The sequence below is a fragment of the Chenopodium album genome, chromosome 3 (assembly GCF_948465745.1).
Source record: "Chenopodium album chromosome 3, dcCheAlbu1.1, whole genome shotgun sequence".
Taxonomy (NCBI): Eukaryota; Viridiplantae; Streptophyta; class Magnoliopsida; order Caryophyllales; family Amaranthaceae; genus Chenopodium; species Chenopodium album.
This window is the reverse complement of record NC_137836.1, coordinates 71,631,468-71,654,698: the sequence shown is the minus strand read 5'-3', so window position 1 is coordinate 71,654,698 and position 23,231 is coordinate 71,631,468. Positions and strand designations below refer to the sequence as shown.

Below are 23,231 nucleotides of genomic sequence, written 5' to 3'. Positions count from 1 at the left end.
ACTATACTTAGCTTGTATCTATGTTAGTATGTTATTTCCCTAAAAAAAAAAAAAAAAAATGTTAGTATTTTTTTTTTCAATCTAAAATTTTTGATATTTTAAATATAATCAGAGAGATGAATCAAACAACACACCACTTCAATATGATTTTCTTAAGATACTTTGTATAAAGTTATACCCTCTCTATTCTGGAATAATTGACACGTTAATATATTTTTTTTTACTATTTATTTATTTAATAACTTTGACTATATTTTTTTAATATTTTAATACAAATATATTTTTAATCATAAAATATATTGTTAGATAAATATAAAGTTTCATGCTGTAAATTTTTATAACTTTCATTAATATTTTATTTAAAAAAAAATGTGAAATTAGTGTATTAACCTGTATAGATTTTGATTATTACTTTCATTAGTATTTTATTAAAAAAAAAAAGGTGAAATTAGTTAGTCAATTATTTTGGATTAGATGAGAAAGATTAGCCCTGTTTTAAGATTAGTCAATTAATTATGTTAAAACTTTTAACATTTAACTAAATTTAGATCTTCATTCCTCATATTTATTTAAGATTTTTTAAATTACGTACTATTTTTATTTTTCTTTTTTATATATATATGATATTTTAATACTCCGTGGTATAATATGCAATGGTGTCGTAAGCTACATGTCTTACATAGCTGAAAAATAATATCAAACCAATATATATATATATATATATATATCAAATTCCATAGCCGTAAGATTTACATTTTTTTTGTAATTTAAATTTGTTGACGAAAATAATAGCGAATAATAGTATACTTCAGATTGAAATACAACAAAAAAAGAAATAAAAGAATAATTTATATTAAAATACAAACAAAAAATTTCATTAATAAAAATAAATACAACAACCAATTGCAATTAAATTTACACTTTACATCTTTTTAATAAAATTAAATGAAATTATTGTTAACATAATGTTTTTGAGAAAAAACAAAAAAAGGTATAGTTTGGTATCCGTAAATAGGCAAAATAGTTAAAACTTTGCTTCATAAATGCATAAATTTAAATGTGATTTGCTTAATATGATAAAAAAGTCTACCTTTTTTTTTTATTAAAAAAAAAAGGTCTAACGAGTATAATATAAAAACAAAACCAAAAACCCAACTGTCTTACTGTGCACCCTACTCTTCTTCAACAAACCTCCCTCTCTCCTCCTCTTTAAAAACCCTCTCTAAACCCCACTTTCTCTCTCCTCCTCCATTTTCCACAACAATGGCGTTTTCTCTCTCCTCCTCTTCTTCATCTTCAACCCTCTTCCTCACTCTCACACTCACCCTCTTCTCTCTCCTCCTTCTCTCCCACCAACAACAACTCCCACCACTCAACTCAGTTACTCAGCAGAGCAGGAATCCGTCTACCTCGCTCTCGAATCAATCAACCCAGAAATTCAATGGCGAACTCTCTATCCAGATGACCTCTGCCTCTCCGCCCCACACGGCGTCGTTTGCGGCTATCTCCCCAACCCCAACTCAAACGACACCGTTTTCACTCCCCACATTGTCGAGCTCAATTTCGGGTATGTTCTAGATTCTTCTGATAATCCTCCTTGTTCTTCCAATTCCTCTTTCCCGCTTTCTCTCTCTTCTTTCTCTCACCTCCGTAAACTCTTCTTCTACCGTTGTTTTACGGGTTCCCCTGTTTTGATCCCTTCTCTTAAAACGGTGTCGTCTGAGCTTGAGGAGCTCGTTTTCATGGAGAATCCCGCGCTTTTTGGGTCACTCAGTGGCATTTTTGGTAATTTTACTTCGTTGAGGAGGTTTATTTTGACTGGTAGTAACGTCTCTGGTGGGGTACCTGATGAAATTACGAAATTACCCTCGCTTGAGCAACTTACTATTTCTGGAAATGGGAATTTGGGAATGATGGAAAAGGGAATGATTCCAAATGATTTGGGATTTTCGGAGAAATTAAGGGTACTTGATTTGAGCAGAAATGGGTTAACGGGTACAATCCCAAATTCTTTGGGTAACCTCAAATTACTGCTTAAACTTGATTTGAGTTGCAATAATTTTGTGGGTAAAATTCCAGAAGATTTGAAGAATTTGCAAAACCTTGAATTTCTTGATTTAGGGTTTAACAAATTTGGGAATTTTGGGATTCCTTTGTTTTTGGGTAACATGCCCAGATTAAGGGAAGTTTACTTGAGTGGGAATCCACTGGGAGGGACAATTCCTGAGATATGGAAAAATCTCAGGGGTATTTTAGGAATTGGACTTTCCGGGGTCGGTCTTGTTGGTAATATACCTTCTTCTATGGGGGTATTTTTGACAAATGTGAGCTACATTGGGCTAGACAATAACAAACTTGAAGGAACAATACCAAAAGAATTGGGGTTGTTGGAACATGTAAATGAGATGAATTTGCAAAATAACCAATTAAGTGGTGGAATTCCCTTTTCTGCCCCTTTTGTTGCTAGAATTGGTGGGAAGCTTAAACTTGAGGGTAATTCTGGAATTTGCTTGGATAAGAGTATGAAATGGTCTGTTGATCAAGTTAAGGGTAGTTTGAGAAATTTGAAAATTTGCAGTCCTACAACTGAAAATCCCAATGCTGCCCTTTTCGTTGATGGCAATGGCAATGGCGGTGTCTCTCTCCGTTGCAATTGGTATTTGGTCGTCGTATTAGGGGTATTTTGGTCATTTAATCTTGTGGGATGTTAGTGTACGTGACTGACACTTTACTGTGTTAGTGCACACCAAAATTTTGTGAAGAGGGGAAGACTTAGGTCATCTTCTGTTTTAGGCTAACCTTGGGTAGAAATGAAAATGTAAATTTCAGATTTGCATTTTGCTGTAATTAAAGGGCTAACTAAGCTGCAAATCTTTGTAATTATCGAATTTTGCAATATTATCGAATTATCATGTGTTTGAAAATCATTTGCTACCATTAAATTTCTAATTATTCCAAACGTGATAATAAAATTATCGAAAGGTGCTTCATTTTCATGTACGGGTGCTAACACTTTGGATGGGTTATGACTTATGAGCTATATAGCACCATGTATAAATTAATACTACTAGCCGCTAATTGTGGTATTGTCATAAAAGTTTTTACGTGTCTTAACAATTATAAGTACGTAATACTTATCCATATGCCCGAAATTAGTTATCATATTAGTACGACTCCACGAGTAGTACTCCATTAACGGTACAAAAATTTTCAATGGGAGGAAATAGGAAATTACATGTTGACGATCTTGTTTGTGGGTTGTGCAAATGAAAAAGAAAGGAGATGTAGCATGAATTTCAATTGTCATGAAAATCAGATAACAGGACTTTAGGATGCCTAAGAAGGTATATAGCCGTAAGAGTAGGTCTGCTGTAGGCTGGATTATGTCGATAAAAGTTTGTAAGGCTAGACTAAAGTCCAAAGTTATAAATGTTGGGGGCAAACAGCAAAATGTGTGTGTTCTTTTCTGCCCACTTTTTCTTTTTGTTGGGAGTGTGGTGTTTCTGTGAATAGAGATGGCTTTTATTACTACTGTCAAACATCAATTTTGCACTTAACATTATTTAATTTTTAGCTTACATAAAGTGGAAAGGTTACATTTTTTTTTTTTTTTTGAAAAAAGAGTGATTATATACATAAAATGATTTAGAAAAAGATTTCACAATTTTTTTTGGATGATCTACCCTAATATAAAGGGTTTCAAAAAAGAGCTTTTCACAAATTTGCATTATCTGACATATTTTGTCATAAAGTAAATCATTTAATGGGTAAAAAAAAAAAAAAGATTTCACAATATGCATTATTTGACTAATTTTGTCAGAAACTAAGGGCCTGTTCACATTTACTTAATTTCAGGGTTTGTTCTCTTACGTTGAAATTCAGTTCAGTTCAGCTCATAATTTCCTTCTCTTATAAAATATTAAGTTCAGTTCAGTTCAGCTGAGTTCAGTCAATGAGAACAAACCCTCAGTTCAGTTCAGCTCCAATCAGTTCAGTTCAGCTTCAATCAATTTTGTTCAGTTCAATTCAGCTCTAATAAGTTCAGTTCAGTTCAGCTCCAATCAGTTCAGTTCAGTTCAGCTCAGTAAATGTAAACAGGCCCTAAATTGTCTAAATTTATTTTTACTGGAATATTATCTAAACGACTAATCTTGTTTTCACTAATACATCAACTTACCACTGTCTAAACTTGTATGATATTTTGTTAATAAAGGTGAAATGTCAATAAACATAATATAAGCCCTACTTCAGAGTTCTTACTTGAGCTCCATTGTCGATTCATCAACTACTACAGCATGGCCTTACAAGTTCTCCCACCTCCGAAAAAGACAGGCTGTTTGACATCTCTAAACCAAATTCAGACAGACTTCACTCAGTTAATTATCATCAATCATAGATGTGGAGTACGAAAGGTTTAGTTAGTCCATTCAAATTGGCACAAACTAAGCTCTATTTGAAACTGAATTTTAAAAATTAAATTCAGCTAGGAACCAACGCAGTATACACAAAACACTATATACAATACGAAGTACAATATTACTGGTCCACTGAATACAATTTTTGTTGTTAAATAGTAACGAACTCAAATCAGAAAGATGGCTCAGGAAAACAATTCCTTGGTCATTAAAATGCATATGAATTATACAAATGACAACTAACGAGAAGAAAATCAGCTCGTTAAGCTTCCTCCCTCACCGTAAGGTATATCCGTAGCACATCGGAGTAAGTACTAGTAAGCATCAATTTGCAATAACCAATGAAGGCTTGCACTGAAAGGTTCATGTACCCCTAAGCGCAGCCAGTCTCTCCTCTAGATCATCAATGCCGGACCTGAAGAAAGAGAAAAGGAAAATGCCACACAATTGATAGATATAGTTAATCAATGTAATGTTCCACAAGAAGTTAAATGATATATAAGAACAGGTCACACAGAACTGGCACCAAAATGCCCCAAATAATAGTGAATCCCTAGCTAGAAACTAAAACCATACATTGCTATATAAAATGATGAGGGTGATGACTGACAAGAACTAAATATTCAATTGCTTGAAATTCACGGGTAATGAAAAGATACCCAGAGACAAATATAAGGACATAAGGTCTTTTTCTTCCTGGTCATTTCAACATTTCACTATATGTATCAAATATGCATGTCCTGCATTAAAACCCTTTTTTCCAGTAATCTACCACAACATAAATAGTTCAGCCAGCAAATAAAGCAAGCCATAGTTTAGGATCAATTGCTTCCATGTAAATGAAGATACCAGATTCTTGAACACGGAAGGAATGTTCACGTAGAGCAAAGTCAGCCAGGACATCTATGATTCATCAGCTACATTAAAAACTAAAAAGCTCAGAGACATGAGCATACATACATATAAGAGAAACTCAAGGGCCAACTTTCAGATGATCAACAATGATGCTACTAAAAATTTAGGCCCATAGGCTTACAATCGTCAACATTGCCATCTCATCACCTTAATAATAAAACACTTCAGCTCAATTTCTAAAGTAAAGTTCACCAAAGAGAACAGCATTAAAAGGGAAAGGAAAGCCTGTGAACAAAGTTGGTATAGCCAATGATTACGGTAGGCCTGTAGTAAGTAGTGATTGTAAAAAGGGCCAAAGTGAAAGTGATGAAAATCTTAAGCCAGATGCAGCAAATTATCAAGATGGTCAAGGCTAAAGAGCGGTCACAAACTCATTGGAATTGTCCACACATCAGTAGCAATCAAAGAAACATAGAATGGCAGTATCAAGTAATAAAACAGCATTTGCTTTATACAAGGAGCTAAAAGTTTGTTTGATGCACTACCTAAAGCAAATTTTTAACAAGGAAAAACACCACTGCTAGATTGCTACAACAGACGGAATTTTTTCTTAAGATATTGTCAAGTCTAAACATAACATGCAGAAATTGTTTTTAAGGGAGGGGAAAAAATGATGTTTTGTATTGCCGAAATGAGGATACAATTATAAGGATATTATTACCCTCAATACAGTAATTTTGTTTCCCAGCTCCCCCTCCCCTACAAAGTAATTTTTCCCCTTGAACAAATAACCCTCTTATCCTATTTTTTCCCCAATATATCTCACCCCTCCCCAACCTTACTCTCCTCCACCCACCACCACTACCACTACCCCTGCTTTTGTCTTCCTCTTACTCCATTTATCTCTTATTCACTCAGTTCTTGATGATCTTGCCTCTGCCGTGATTTATGTGGGTTAAATTTTAAGCCTAAGGTAGCTGAAATTGACCGGAGATGATAAAAAATCTCCATTGCCAATTTAACCACCATGGATTTGGATTAAGCCCAAAGTGGTTATAATTGGATCTCTGTCTTATTTACTCTTTCCTTTTGGACAACTTTGTAACTTAAGGGGGAAAAAAAAAATCTTTAGTTGATCCTTCTAGTGAAAGTTACCCTATCAAATTTTGCCCCTTTATTTTAGGGAAAGCAGGCATGCCCTGAATAAGAAAGATCAATAAAACAAGTGTACGCATTTTGAATGATCGAAAGGAACACATTGCTCTCTATGTTGAAAATATTTATCCAGGTACAGTTATAGTTGAACACAATTGACAGAATGTCAGTAAATCTAAAAATTTCGTCATGTAAAACCATAATAAACGCATGATATGAAGTCAAGGCAACTCGAGAAATCTAACTGTTGCCCCAAAAGTATGAGTCGAAGAGGTATAAAACCAGACGAAAGGCTAAAAGAAGAGTGAATATTTTGTGAGAATATAATGTACCATAATTTTTATACATAAAAAAAAATAGTTCCATTAGGTTGGTGTCCTGGAGTGCAAGAAAAGTAGGAAGTATATCATGGAGGGATGAAATGAGAGAATTTGATTTTAGTACAAGAGTAAGCCTCTAGAGAAAATGGTACATAGTACCAGCCAACCATGGGAGCACACACTTCTATGTCCCACAGTCCCACCAATTTGCCTAAAGAAGACCATATCTTCCCATCCTCTACAACTACTACGACTCTACGAGACAAGTAGGTTGGACTACTCTACATTACAATACACATGATGCTATTCCATCACCATTTTTGGCTTGTTTGTATGGTAGCTAGTTATAAAAAAGCAAAAATGAAATGAATATAAGTGTAATTTGACAAGCAAAATAACCCCCTAATATCCACATATTTGCAATCTTATCCCCAAACTTGTGTTTTTCTTCATAAATATCCCTTACTATCCACACCACCCCCAAATGGTAATGGATGTTAATGAAATTTTGCGAAGAAAAAGTATAGTTTTGGGGGTGAACTAGCATTACTATGGGAATGAGCATTAATTTTCTTACAAATTTATACAAAAAATCCATTTTCTTTACCACTATTAACAATTACTTAACAGATGGGTAGTTCTAACTTCTGAAAATTTTCATGTTTTAAATCTCCCCTTCTGATATCATTATCATTTGCTGCCATTATCCACCATCTTACCACATCCATCATACAATCCGTATATGTTGTTTAGCCACGCCTCAACACATGAAACAAACACCTCTAGGTCTTCAACTCTTCAGCGAGCCAAAAAATTACACTTCGTACCAATTTTTTCTAAAGTAAATAAGGAACCTATATAAGTAATGTAAGGAAACCCTAGTTTATCATCATGATAAGCAAAGATCGTTTATCTAGTGGCATTTTGGTAAATAAATCAACAAAAAATCCAAGTTATGGCATTTTCGTAATAAATCAACATTTGTGGGCCCACATGTAATAAAAAGTTGTTCATTTATTTACAAAAATGCCACTAAATAAACAATTTTTTTTGTTTATCATGATGATAAAGTTGTATTTTCCCGTAATGTATAAGCAGGCACAAGATTCCATATTTCCATCTGAGTGGAAATTGGCAATGCTGATTGTTACATGAAAACCAGTAAAAAGGGGAAGATCAAGAGTCTCATAGATAGATTTTTGAAAAACTGAAAGATAGACACAAGGCTAAAATAGGATAATACTTCTTAGCAAGTTAGCAATGGCAGTATGTCAAAGCAGAGAAAGAGTGACACTGTGACAGGCAAGTTTTGTTTATGCTGCCAGATTGAGCTTGGGTTGTGTGCCGAAAGTTGGGATACGTGACTGAAATTAAATTCAACGAGGCTTGCCCAGTTGATCTTTATGATTGATTTACATTGTCAATCTTTTTAGCCAAGTAAGCAAATGCTTGACAAGGATGGGGAGTCATGTGCCAGTTCGGCCCACGTAGGCCAAGCTAATTTTAAACCCCGTTATGGAGCATTTACTAGTGCGTGTTACTTGAATTTGAAGCTTGAAATTAAAAGCCTGGAAATCTTGAAAAGGAACGCGTTGGACATTATTTCTTGCTTACCAAGTTTTGTGGGAAAATAGATCTGGGTAAATAAAAACCAAGCACAAGGGCAAAGCTTCATCGACTTTTGTCATGGGTTGTTACCACCAAAGGATATCTCATACGCCCATTCTTGTAGTGAAATCCCAACTAACCTCGTATTCGTATACGGCGACACTGATTCTGATTGAACCCCAAAGATCCAAATGACTTATTGGGGAAAAACCAGGAGTAGTCGAACACGGTGTTTTAATTGAAAATTGATTGGTCGGATGGAATCAACTAATTGGGGAATCAATTGAAACTGCAGTCACAATTCTTGCAATTGTGAGAGGGGAAAATGCAATGAACAAAGAGGATCCATTACAAAATTGAAAACGTAAAAAACGGAACGGTACTGGTAGTTGGGAGAGAAACTACTGTTGATGGAACGGGGTGTGTGAGCTGTCTCGTATGATGTGGTATTTGAAACAGCTAAGGTTGTTTTTATAACAGGTCATCCGTATGAATTGACATGAATATCCCTCAGTATGAAGGGTGAAATGACGAGTATGGGTCTAGATGCGTGAATTAGAGCAATCATAAAGATAAACTGGGAATTACCGAAATTCAACAATCTGATAAAAAAATAAAGAAGTAACCTATGCAGTTCTTGTGAGGGTGATTGAAAAGTAAACTAAGTGCGAGTATCTGATCTCAGCTCTATGTGAGGCTAAATAGTTAGCAGAAGCTAACCAACTACTAAAATTGACTTGTTGAAAACAAAGCGAGAAAAGGAAGCATATTATATCAATCTAATGAAAGTATAGTTGAAATGTGTGAATTTGATGAACCAAGAGCAGTCATGGTTGATTTTCAACTTTTCAAGTTATGTAAAACATGAACAAGACAAAACTTGTGTTAGAATGTCCCAAGGGACGACAAATTCTTTTCTAAAGATATTAATTTAAATCCTTTCACTTTAAAGTTCTAAGTGGTTTTCAATATGTTCAGGCCATTAGTTAAATCTTGATGAGTGCTCTGGAGCATTGCTTGCAATTGTTTCAAAGTTTATAGGGGAGGAGGGGCTGGGGTTGTGTGTGCCAACATTAGGTTACACAAAAGTACCATCTAAAGTTGGTTGGGTAAAAACCCAATATGGAAGTTGTTAGGGTATAAATAATGGATCTCGATCAAAGAGTTGGACCTGTTAGGCTTGAGGGGAGGATTTTATGGATATGGCAAGTTCAACAAGGTTAGTGGGGTGACTGTTGTCAGAAGACACATAGGTTAAAAATTCTTTTGCAAAAGAGGTCAAAGAACATAGCAAGTGAAACAAGAAACTGAAGCAAAAGCATTACGAGTACAATCATGGTGCCACAACTGAGACCATGGCCCATGTCAATGAGTGGAGAAAGGAAGAGTTGGTTATGCAGGTTTTGCTTGCGGACTTAATTAGTTTCCTTAGCTTGGTTGTTTTAGGATTCTCTAATATTTATGTTCCTATTTCATTATTAGGAAGATAATATTTAGTATCCTGATATCCTTCTAATATTCTAAACGTAGGATAAATTTTAGAATATTGTTTACTTAGAAGAGTAATTCTATTTAAAGAGGTTTTGAGGTTATTGGATATTTGGATGTATAATAAAACAGTGAGAGAATTTGTAAACACTCTTAGGATACAAGATATAGTCTTGAAAGAGGGGTTGTAATGTTTGGGATTGGTTTTGGGGTCATTGGATGTTTGGGATGGGTGTCAAACACTCGAACACGCATAAGAAACTGGATTAGAGTTCTTGAGATGCGAATGGATAAATACGGGGGTATTGAGAGGGGGTTACAAATATTCGTTGAAGGATTAGTGACATTGTGTAATGGACTAGATAATCTGCTAACTAGTGAACTATCTAAACTGATTTTAGTAAATTGATTGAATATGAAGAAATAATAAAGATGGAAGCTTGAATACTGATTGATAGGTTAATAGCTTTAGGATATTACTCTCACAATAGCTTGAGGCTATCACTCTCACAAGTCACAATCACTTGACGCTATCACTCTAAGAAAAACTTGAGGCTATCACTCTCTAACAATGGTTTATGCCATGACTCTCTAAGATTTCCCTTCAATACAAATTTCTGCCTATCCTTCTCAATATCTATCTTCCAATATATATTTACATGCCAATGTTTGAAAAAGCGCGCCTAGGCACTGAGGTGTTAGAGGTCATGCGCTTTTTATGGTCAAGGCGAGACGACTTCGAAGAGTCGCAGCTAAGGCGCGCCCCTGAGGCGCACAAAGAGTTTTTTTTCAGAATTTTTTTATTGCTCATTATACGCGCCTCGCTTCAATGAGGCGCACCTCGCTTCAAAACGCCTTGGTGCGCCTTGAGCCTTTTTATACATAGTTACATGCTCCATCCCTAGGATGATTCTAGAACAAGTTTTTGTCTCATGTGCACACGTGACATCTTTGATTCATTGCCTATTTTCCCTTATTATGTACTACATTTGATGACTACTAACATACTAATTACCTGTAATACCCTCCCCTAAGTCAGTTCATTACACAGTTGATTTTTCCCAACTAGCCATGAATGGTTTACCACGTACTGATAGCGTTTTTCATTTTTATCTTTTGCACCTTTGTTTTGTTCATTGATCTTGTTTACTTATCGTGTTTTGCTTCTGTTAAGCCTAATAAAGTTTAGATTGAAATCAAACTCAAAATCGGGATGCAAAACATAGTAAATAATGGGTTATTTAGATACCATGGATGAATCATTGAACCAATTGAAAAATAGAGAAAATTATTAAAGACTAAATATTTTTTCAACTATTATTATTCTGTTAGTGCTAACTAATACAGAATACTATTAAGACTACCGCTATTAATTTTTCTACAGCTGTGTACTATGATGATGAACATTAACTTTTTTTAATCTCATCAGGGTAACTAATAGCTAATGCTACCAGCTATTGATGAACATGTTAGCCTAACCTAGCTTCCAAAAGAATTTTAAGCATAAGCTCAGAGCTGGGAACAGGGCCATCAAGTCATCAACCCTAAACCATTATTTTTTTAAATAAGCATTTTTGAAGCACATTAATAATTAAAAATTAGCCCTATTGCAATTTTGTCTTCATTTGTTGTTAGGATACAAGGAGAATCTAGCTGAATCTGCAAGAAACCCTACATATTAGAGGATCACATGACAGTGTTTCTGATACCCACATAATCAAGCAAATAAGCAATCAACCAATCAAATAAGGTAGCTAGAGAATCAGTATAAGGCCAGCCTAGAACTACCTACTCCGGTATAAGATACATGCCATGTACAAACCCTTTGCGGTAGTTACATAATTCGTAAATAGTTAAAAGTAGCTAATGCTACCAGCTATTGATCTTCTGCTATGCTGGAATTACAAAATAAATAATGCAAGTTCCTGATACAAATGAATTTTGATATAAAAGGGGGGGCAGAGAGGTTTACTTACGTGCTGACTTCTTCAGTTTTCTTTCCAGCAATTTTCCCCTTTGGAGCTGCTGACAACTGCAATAAAATCAAGGGAGATAGCCATCAATATTGTTTCAACATAGCTTGAGAATTTCAAAAAAAATTGGACCAATACCAACCTGTGAAGCAACATCAACTCCAATTTCATCAAGCACCTGAACAGTGATGAACACGTTATTAAATCAATATACCTATACTAAAGGCGAAACCAGAAATGACACTTGTCATAACCTGGTTAAAAATTTTCCCTCCAAAAGATGTTTTTTTTTTTTCCCCAAAGCTTCTTAGAGAAGTATTTAATTTAATACTTACTTTACAATAATATTTCTTTTCTATTTGGCAAGTATATTCATTTTTACACATTCAACAAAGATTTATTTATTTATTTTATGACGGGAACAAAGTCATATAATACAATAATGTAATCTTATCTATAACTTTGTAATGTAATCCATAGTTATTTTTATTAGTCGTGCATGCATTTCTTCCTCCGTTTTCTTTAATGATTTAAAAAAATCGTAATTACAAAACTTTCATCCTATTTAGCAATTTGATACTTCCTCTGTTCTTTTATTATTGCACCACTTGCCTTTTTAGGAAGTTTCACAAATATTGCACCATTTCCTTTTTAGGAAAAAAATTATTTGTGTTCACACTACAAATACCCAACATACCCTTACTTTTTACACTTACTTTTTAGTTTATCTATATGTCACATGGGCAATTTTGTATTTTTACCTTTCTCTCTCTTACTTTTTTCCACTATCAAAATATTTGCACCCAACCCTTATGGTGCAATAATAAAAAAACGGAGGAAGTATTATATTTTATAGTAAAATAATTGTATTAAACTAATGATAAATATTGAAATTACCGTGCATGGCACGGGATCTAACCTAGTTAATGTATAAATGAGAAGATGAGGCACTTTTAAGTCTGTTTCATCTATATATCACTAACTCGCATGAAAATCAACAAATTCAGTGTTCCCATGATAGTAGAATGCAGATTATTTGAAGCATTTTCTACAATGAATTCTAATTTTTGAAGTTTAAACTCATGTTCCCTTAATATAGCAACTAACATAAACCAAACAATGAACAAAACATTTACCATACATATCATGTTTATCAGTGTTTTCAAGATGATGGACGAGGATACTTGAGAAGGTTAAACCATAAACTATAAGCAATCTGATACACTGTAATAATTATTTATTTGGCACAAGATCAAAATGAGTTAAAAGAACAAAGCACAGTCCCAGTTGTCAGATGATGATATAAACCTGATTTGTTAACTCGTCTGTTTCCTCTTCAGCCTCATCATTGTCTAAAGCATCGTCAATTGCATCAGACATCATTTCAGTCTGCAAAGAAGATTGAAAATCAAGGTCCATACTTCCCTGTCAAAAAAAAGGATGCATACTTCACAGAGGAATGCGGCAGCATTGGTAAAACTTACTGTCATGTCCATCTGAGCGGATTGTTTCTGAAAATCTTGCAATATTTTCATTTGTTTTGCAGGTGCCATTTGCTGACAAAATAGAAAACCATTAATCAATTTAATCAATTCTGATGTAAGCGCACTTCTTTTTTTTTTTTTTGGGGGGGTGGGGTGGGGGGGGGGGGGGGGGGAAGGGAAGGGGGGAGGGGGACACAATAATTACTTATCAGTAATATTTTTAAGAGTTTATAAACAGATATATACAATTGAACATGAAAATATATCCACTGTACGTAAAATTGTAAATGGTGTGTGTTCAAACCTTATTCATTGCTGACATTGCTTTGGTGGCACCCTTCAAGCCAGTAGCAACAGAGGATTGGGCATGCATGGCCTGTAGAGGGGCAATACAATGTCAAGGTCAGAGATTTGCATTAACGGAAATTTTAATTACCGACTCTCAGACAATAGAAGGGAGTTCGAAGGTGCACCTGTGTGTGTGTCGCTATACCCCTCATTTGTGCTCGACTGCCTTGCAGATTAGCAATTTGTTTTCTAAGTCTAACCAGCTGACGGGCAAGAATTTTAGTTGCAGCCTGCAGATTAGATACTTTTAAGTAAAGTTATCAATTTTAAGGCCAAAAGTTGGAACATGGAGATGGATGTATTCCAAGATAAGTGTTAGCAACCGGAATACACACACTTCCGACATTCCCATATACAATTACCATTGAGAGACTTTTTCCTTCCATTTTAAAGTGTTATTTTTTTTTGGATGGGGGGTGGAGTATGCCCTACCTCATTGCCTGTTTTTGCAGTTTTTTTAATTTCAGCTACCAGCCTCTTTTCCTGTCATCATAGCATATTACATCAGACATATATACTCAAGCAGTCGAGCCTAATAAAAAAAGTTAGAACCATAACACAATTGACATACTTCCACTTGTAGTGCAGAAATTTCCTTTTCGATGCCTGAAATAAGGGCAAGTACACCACACAAATCAGCATAGATTATTACATGACAACGCCAGCACAATATATTGGGTGATCAAACCTAACAATTGAATTATAATCATTAGCAGTTTAACCCAATAGCTTAATTAAACAAATCAAGTATCAAAATCGCGCAAATAATAATTCAAAAATCTAGTCGATCAAATTTCAAAGTCTGTAATAATTAAGAAGTTTTGTCCAATGAAACCCCCCAATTCAACAATTACCCACTCATGAAGACTTCCCTAGGTAAAGTGATGAGCTTCAAATGAAGTTTAAGTACTACAATTGAAAGTCCAAACTTAAAACTCATAACTTCATAAGAAATATACTACGTATGAGAACTAATGTATTCCCATTTCACATACAATAATATATTAAACTGAAGTATGATTACTATAATAATCACTTGATAATTTACTAGTAAAAATTAAACTCCAAAGTAGTATATAACATCAATAAATAAACAATTCAAGAAAATCAATTGAGTAAAATTAAAAATCAAACAATACCTCGGGTAGCATTTGCCATTTCTCTCTTACTTTCCCGAAGTGCCTCTGTAATTAAAGATCACAACAATTCCATAAACTTAGTAAAATTAAAATAATTGATCAAATATCAAATTTAGCTTAATTAAATAAAAACCCAGAAATTGCAGTAATTCAAGCTTTAGAAAAGTGAGGAAATCAATCAAAAAATAGGAAAATTAGGGCAAAAATTAAGTACCTTTGGCAGTAGGTTTCTTCTTAAAGATGTTCATGGTGGGTGAAACCTGTAAAATTGGGAATTTTTGAAATTTGAATCCCTTTTAAGGGTTATTGGGGAGGAGAGAGAAAGAGTGGAAATCGAACCGTTGGAAGACTTTTTGATGAGTTTGGGAAGAAGAGGTTTTTTACTGGGTAGTTTACACGCTCTTCTCTCTAGTTTTCTTCCTATCAAGGATTGTTGCTTCCTCGGTCGTTTTTCTCTTTCCGGTTCCCCTTTTTTAACAATTAATTAACTTTCGATTACGAGTACTCGCTCCGGATGTAGTTAGAGCTAAACTCCGGTGAATTGGGTGGGCAAACACAATGAGTATTTACTCCGTTTTTTGAAGTGTTATTTATTCGTGTTTAAATGAGTGACTACTTTTTTTTAAAAAAAAAAAAAAAAAAAAAAAAAAACTATTTATCTAATAAAATTTGATTAATGTTTGTAATTTATACACATTAATATACTTGATCTATTTCTATTTAATTGACGCGTTCAAGTTAGACACGCATTATTAATATACTTGATCTATTTCTATTTAATGTACATGTTAAAAAAAGGAGAGAGAATGCGATGAATGAAAAAGCAAGTAGGATAGACTAGTAAATGCAAATTATTAAATTTTGCAACTTTAGCAATGCTGGAAGAGCGGTACTATTCAATGCTATTCTGGTGACTCTTACTATGCACATACTGTCCATTTATCTGTGCCCTTCCATAGTGGCACAAAAGATAAAGTCAGCCATGCTAAGGTTTTGGTGGAGTTCCAAACATGGATGCAAACCAATATACTAGAGGAAGAAAGAGTTGTTGTTGAGAGTTGAGGAATAGCTCAAGTGGTTTGAGCTTCTCTCCCGATTTCAGGAGATCTTGGGATCGTTTCTCACCCCGCCCTTGTGGCTCTCTAAACACCAGAAAAAAGGAAAAATAGTTGTTGTTCACCCGCAAGCATGCAGGGGGTCTCAGATTGCGTAATCTAACTTCTCTCAACACAGCTTTGGTGGCTAGGTAAGCATGGAGACTTCACTAAAACCGAACTCGCTGGCTAGCAAAATGTTCCAAGTAAAGTATGGAGCTTCTCCGGTGACTCTTGGCTATGCAGGTGGCACACTTATTAAAAGCTGGATTGTCCTGGCAGCCAAAAGCATGGTAAGAAGTATTAGTACCTTGAAGGCTGGCATCAGAAGAACTTTAGGCAATGGCTCTTCAATAAGCATTGATCGGGACGTTTGGGTAGGAACAAAACCTATCTCTTCCAAACAAGAAATCCCCAACACATTTGCTCTACCTATTTAGGTTGGAGAACTGTGGAATGATGACAGGACTTGGAATGTTCCTTTAGTCAAAAGCTTATTCAATGTTGATACAGCTCAGAATATTCTATCTATGCCCATTCTTGTAGAAAATAAGGAAGATGGGTATGAATGGATGCACACCCAATCTGCTTCTTATTATGTGAAAACCGGATACTAGATGCAAGAGATAACAGAGGAGCTAAATAAAGATTTGGAAGACTTCTGGAAGACACTTTGGAAATCCAAACTCCTTCCAACGTGGAAATTGTTTATATGGAAGATTTTCACAATGCAATTCCGACAGCAGACAACCTGAAAAAGAGAGGCATTATTGTGGACCAACTGTGTAACCTATGCAATCATGTAGAAGTGTTAGGAAATTAGGGTGTAATTGTGTTTGATTAATGCGGAACAATTCAATGAAATTAAGAACGAGAAAAGCAATAAAGAAGATAAACAAAGAACACAAGGATTTACGTGGTTCAGTCAAAATAGACCTACATCCACAGGTGAGGGATTCGAGAGCTTCTTCACTATAATGGAGAAAGAAACAAGAGAATAATACAAGGAGTCCTAAATCTAATGGCTCAAAAAAGGTATGATCTAATTGATCAACTAAAGGGTCCTTTTATAACACAAGGAAACCCTAAGATTGTTCCCCAAGTATACTCAAATAGCCGTCATAGAAAAGATATAATTTTAGGAAATATTCCATAAATTATCCTAGAATAACCTAACTACCGAGCTATAGCTCGGCAACTAGCTCATACCTTCTGCAAGTCTTCATAGGGCCGAGCTATAGCTCACAGCCTCGTTGCAAATTTCCAGTTTCGTCAGGTTTTCGTAAAACGGTCATAACTTTCTCGTTTCTTATCGGAATTGGGCATATGACCTATCGTTGGAAAGCTGAACCAAGCTATCACCTCCAACTTGAATCACCTCAAAATCAGTTGTAGTTTGAGAGATATAAGCGTTTAAATTCAGCCCTACTAGATTTCAAGTCACAATTTAACAAGAAGAAACTCAACAACATCTTTTCAAGGAATGCACATTCTCTGCTAGAATATGGGCAGCTAGTTCATTGGGCTTAAATTCTAACCAATGCCAGGATCATAGCCTACAATCGTGGGTGGTCTATCTCATTACCACTCTAGGAAAGCAAAATGGACAATTAGGGACAACTATGGTGGAGGTTTGGTTTTTTTTTTTTTTTTTTTTTTTTTTTTTTTTTTTTTTTTTGCTGACAAAACTATGGTGGAGTTTGTCATATGGTTGTGGTCAATTTGGATACATAGAAACCATATCAGGTTCAAGGGAGCTTGCCCAAATCCAGAAGCACTAATCTAGTAAAAGCAGAAAGAAAAAGAAGAACAAAGGGGAGCACTGATGAGGCAAAAGAACTAGATTTGGAGAAGAGGACACTTGATTTCCACCTTAATTCTTCATATTCAGGTTGATGCAGCATGGAAGAGAATGAAGAATGCATTTGAAAGAACAAGGATAGTTGTTGAATGGTAAGCAAATCAACCTACCCATCGTCAAAGTGCAGGTGCAAGCTCAGTGGCAGCAATGGATGCTTTACAGGCTGAATGCAGGGCTATTGAGTACGTGCTAGTTTTATCCAAGGGTATGTTTCAACATGTTATTGTTAAAACAGACTTCTAAGAAGTCGTTCGCCTGATCAAGGATCCAGACCTAGCACCAGCATACATTAGGCCAATTATTGATCAAATTAGAGATCTTGCTGGTGCTAATGTATGCTGGTGCTAGGTCTGGATCCTAGCAAAAAGGGCATGTAGGCGATGATTTGTGTTTGTTTCCCTGCTACCGAAAAAAAAACCCTTACCCATAAAGGGTCAACTAAAAATAAACGAGTTGTACCCAGTTAATTCCCCAGTTAAACAAAATTTGTTTATCTGTGGTATAATCGTCTTTTCAAGTACTAGTGGAGGGGTACATGCGTCTTTTCATGTACTAGTTGAGGGGTACATGTGTAATTTCCTCACCAAACAGTAAAAGCAAGTTGCAAACAATAATTGGACAGCTCACCAAAAGTACTGAATAAATGACCACGTTTTTTCAACATATTTACAAAATTGTCATCAGATTAACAAAAATTCGTTTATGTGGCAGATAAACTTGTATTTACCCAAAATAAACATCCTAAAAAGAATATATACTCCTTAGAGCAACTCCAATGATTGTAGCTAGGGACTTGCTTGCAATTTTCAAAACTCTAAGCTAATTTGTTAGACAAAGAAGTTTCCAAAGTTATTGGAGATTAATATAATAAAATAATTAATTTCTAGGGCTAATTGAAAAAGTCAAGCTTATTTAATTCGCAAGCTAGTAGCTAACCATTAGAGCACAAAATAGCTATAATGAAAGTTCGCTTGAAATCATATGTGGCATGACAAGCTAATTTAACAATTAGTTTACAATTGAAGTTGTTCTTTCGACCCACATTAAAGTTCCCGTTTTCCTATTTTAAAGGCCCAAAATGTTACTCCCTCTGTTTTAAAATACTTGCTCCATTTTTCATTTGCAGCCGTTTTTTAATACTTGCTCCATTTCCTTATTTGGAAAGTTGTTACAATATTTAAGTTATTTTTCTCAATTAATGGACTCAATATAAATTATAGGAAAATTTGTCAAAAAAACCCTTTATTTAAATGCACCATTTTGCAAAAAAAAGAAAAAAAAAACTTTTAAAACCTTTATCATAAAAGAAAACCCGAAGTTGAATTTTTTTTTGTGTAAAACAACCTAATCCCACTAATTCACTGAATTAACCTCTAATTTCTTCTAATCTACCTCTAATTCTCATTTTACTACATAATTAATAATTAAATTAATTTATAGATTAAAACAATAAAAAAAATTGATTCATGCTTGAATTTAAGAGGATGGTATGGATAGTGAAAATAAATATTGTTGATTATATTTGTCCATGATTTATGCTTGAATTGGCTTGATAATTGATTCAGATTCTCGAATTTTTCAAAAATAGCCCAAAAAAATCAATTTGGGGCTTTCTTTGATTGTTCTATGTGATTGTATGTTGAATTGTGAGCGTTTTGATAACAAATGCATGTATTTTGGTTGAAAAATGAGCATGTTATGTTAATAGCCATGAGCTTAGTACGGGACCTTCAATGGTGATTCCACCATTGTTTTTAATTATTTTTATAAAATAAATTCTATTTTCTTGATTATATCATATATAATAAGTTGGATGGTATCCTCTATAAGTTGGATGATATCATCCATTGTCCAAATGATATCATCTATAAGCTGGATGATGAATCTATTGCCTAGATGATATCATTTATTGCCTAGATTATATCATTTATAGGTTGCATGATATATATATATCCTCTAATGGCTATGTAATATTATTTGTAGGTGTAGACACCAAATTTTGATCCTATTTTCCATAAAAAAATTTTAAATTCAATTAACTAATAAATTTTGTGTAATTTCATAATTATAATAACAAAATTTAATTTTGCTAACGACAACCGCAATAATTAGACATAAGAGACAAGTTCAAGTAGTGTTTATTTATAATTTCGGAGTATACAAAACCCTTACAATTTGTACCCCTAATTTACGAACAAAACACGAGGCTAATTTGTAGCGTAACTCGAACCTTGTACACTCCGTGCCGGAAACTTCAAATCGTCATTTATTCATGATTATGAAAATCATTAACGCCATTAGTAGCACCACTAACGCCATAATCAAAGCTAAATATAAATTTAGCACTCGAAAATGCTTGTCGAACGGAGACGGAGCTTGATGGTTTTTGTTGTCGGGAGCCATGGAAACCGAAGAGGAAAAGGCAAGGGGTGTGTTTTTTTGAGTAAAGGGTGATTTCGGATAAGGGAAATCTCCCTTTTATAGGGGATAAATCTTATCCGTATTTTTATCATATCCTAATTGTGTAATTGTTTAGTCTAATAATAGTAGTAAGTGTATCTTTTAAAAATAACATAAAATAAAAATAATGTGTTACCACTGACATATGTAACAATTATTCCGTTTGACATATCCGGGTCGAGAATATCAAATATTGACCCTTTAATCTGTACAATTTAAAAACCGTGACCGTTTCTATAGTATCACTTTCTTACCCCGGATAAAAGTTTAGTACTACTGATTTTATGTATCCTATTGTTATTATTATTATTCTAATATTTTCAATCATCCTTTTCTTTTAAAAAAAAAAAAAAAAACGGAGATACAAATCACAAAAGACAATGTAGCATATTTTGATAAATGGAGAAACATGCAAATCATGCATTCATGCATTCATGCATGCATAAAAAACAATTCCAATGCATGCATACTAAGTTAATATCAAGGCAAAGTCACGGTTTCCCCCTTTTTTTTTATTTTATTTTTTTGGTTTTGTTTAACTTATTTAATTTTATCTTGTTTTAATCCCACCACTTTACTTTGCTAATAACTTACTACGACTTCATATTTCATCTTCTTCCTTCCTCACCAAAACACCATTATAGCTATACCTTCATGACTCATTTTTTTCCCTCTGTTTTATACACTCAGAAATAACAAGTGTAAGTATGCATGCTATTTCACTTCCGGGTTATTGTAATGACGACAATATTTGACAGTAAAAGAGTGGCTCTAAGCAAAGATACCTCTGCTATTACCACTCATTTGATATGTCAAATCCCTACAGATAAAGAAAATGGTAAGCCATGGTTGTAATTTAGCAACGAAGATCAGAAAATAGTGCGATGTGACAATACGTTGTATCACTGAGCTGTGTTTCTTCCCAAACGGTAAGGTGATATGACCATCCACAATTAATGGCAAACAACATTTTTCTCCTTGTTATTTTCCGATAAGTGGGTTTTGTAATAGTTTTGTTTAGCTATGGTAAGTTTGAAATACGAAGAGTAAATACGCTCTTCGAACTTCGAAGGAAGGTAGTACTAATTAACAGTTGTATTAAAATTATATTAGTACTTTTGATTATTTTTAGTCATTAATAATATTGTTTTTTGTTCAGTCAATAGTAATTAAGTTTTACATAGAGTAGTAGGCTATTCTATTTCTCCTCTACCTCATTAAGACAAATTTTGGTTACAATTTCTACCTAACTCTTGTATTCGTACGTATTTATTTCGTATAACAATATATTCTTTGTATTTTGTATTTTAGCTCCCATTTGCTCCCATATATATACCACTCCACTCTTCACGAAAAAGGGGGGAGATCGAAGAAAAGAGCTAAAAAAAAAACTCATAAAAGAAGTCTAAATTATTTCAGCACTATAATTAGATAAAAAAAAAAAGGTAATCAAAATTTTTATTTTCAGTAAAAAAAAAAAAAAATATAAAAAAATTGTAGAAGGACTTGGCCGAAAAATTAAATTTTAACACTACCTTGACTAATTCCTCAAGATAGCTACTCAAAGCCAAAGGTAATATCTTCTTTATTTTTATTTGTGATTTCATATAATTTTTTACATACATTTACTAACTTTCCTACTTTTGTGTGTTCCATAACCTCCTAGGGCACTATACGTGCCGATTTCCTAATTTGGAAACCAAGTAGAATTTGACCGACCGCGAGCGAGTTTGAGAGTGCGTATACATGGTTTGTTTTTTTTTTTCTTGTATGTATCATCCTTATGTAGAGTATGAAATGGAAGCAATGATAATTGTACAAAATGCATAAGGAAGCTCCAAAGAATGAATGATGGAATTAGCACTTTCGACTACTTTATTTTTTTATTATGTAAAAAATCGTTTTTCATCATAAAATTAAAAAATAAATTTTTACAGTAATCTTATGTATTTAGGAGTGTATGAGACTTGGAATTTTATAAAAATAAATTTTAACCAACTCACAAAAAATCAGACATTAAGACATAGTAACACCACAAATTTCTTACTACAGGTCTGTCCATTTTCCAATTTCGACCAAATTCCTTTTTTAATAATAAAATTTTAATTGACTAAATAGAAATTAGATTCCTTAAGCTTTGTAAATTGGGGTCACACGTTTTCGTAGGATGAATACTCTATTTTTTTATGATTTTTACAAATCTAAATATTAAAATGTCAAACTGATTTGAGGCTGTTTTTCCCAACCAAGAATACTTTTTTATTTGACATATCAAATGACTTCTAAAAAAGGAGAATTTTCTACAGAGCATCTAAATGCTTGTCCTTAACATACCATTAAAAGGACCATTCCAATTTCGAAGTACTTTGACCATTATCGCCCAATTCCCCATGAACGTCGCAAACTAGAGTGTTGTTAAAGAAAATTCATTATCTTTCATTTCAATAGTTAGATGAATCCCAATTTTTGATATGTTATATAATACTTGTAGACATTTCCAAAGACCTATCATATGCTCAAATCCGACGGTTAGAACATGAGTTATGGTGTCCGAAATATTAGAGACACTTTAAACTCTTAAGCTTTTTAAGGAAAAATGGAATGAACATTATTATATAATTTGTGTCACCCTATTATATATGTATACCTCTGGTTTTTTTTAAGTCATTTGACGAAGCTATAAATTACTCATGCCTCAAGTTGATATTAATCCAAAAAAGAGACACATTTTTATCACTTTAAGACTAACACTATTTTTTTTTTTTAAAAAAAAGTCTTCTTCATCCTATGGCTATATGAAAGGAGCATTATAAATAATTCATTTAGTTTGGAATAGAATGTCTTATTGTAATACCCCGTATTTTTAAGTCGTTTAATAATTATTAAATATGGATTTTCCGATATATTTTATCATACAAAATATTTATATGATAATTTTATATCTATATTTTATGATGATTTTAATTATACGAGTCAAGTCAAAAATTTGTCGTACCCAAATAAAATTTTCAACCGTTAATAAATTGTACCC

The 23,231-nt window shown here is 33.8% G+C and overlaps 1 protein-coding gene and 1 pseudogene across 2 annotated transcripts; one reads left to right on the top strand and one right to left on the bottom strand.

Annotated features, from left to right (window-relative positions):
• The first annotated feature begins 1,263 nt into the window (after window positions 1-1,263).
• LOC145625310 (uncharacterized) lies at window positions 1,264-2,711 on the top strand (annotated as a pseudogene).
• Window positions 2,712-4,501: 1,790 nt separating this feature from the next.
• On the bottom strand, window positions 4,502-15,267 carry LOC145615933 (vacuolar protein sorting-associated protein 2 homolog 3-like). Of its 2 annotated transcripts, XM_081670789.1 has the most exons (12): window positions 15,125-15,249; window positions 15,000-15,045; window positions 14,786-14,830; window positions 14,218-14,252; window positions 14,079-14,129; window positions 13,772-13,876; window positions 13,603-13,674; window positions 13,299-13,370; window positions 13,123-13,203; window positions 11,957-11,992; window positions 11,818-11,873; window positions 4,502-4,830 (listed from the first exon to the last, which is right to left on the bottom strand). In XM_081670789.1, exons 2-12 carry the CDS (start codon window positions 15,031-15,033, stop codon window positions 4,779-4,781), a joined length of 639 nt encoding a protein of 212 aa, XP_081526915.1. In that variant the 5' UTR covers window positions 15,034-15,045; window positions 15,125-15,249; the 3' UTR covers window positions 4,502-4,778. The 2 variants fall into 2 exon arrangements, with proteins under 2 accessions (XP_081526915.1, XP_081526914.1); XM_081670788.1 differs by having other exon boundaries at window positions 15,000-15,267.
• Between the last annotated feature and the right edge of the window lie 7,964 nt (window positions 15,268-23,231).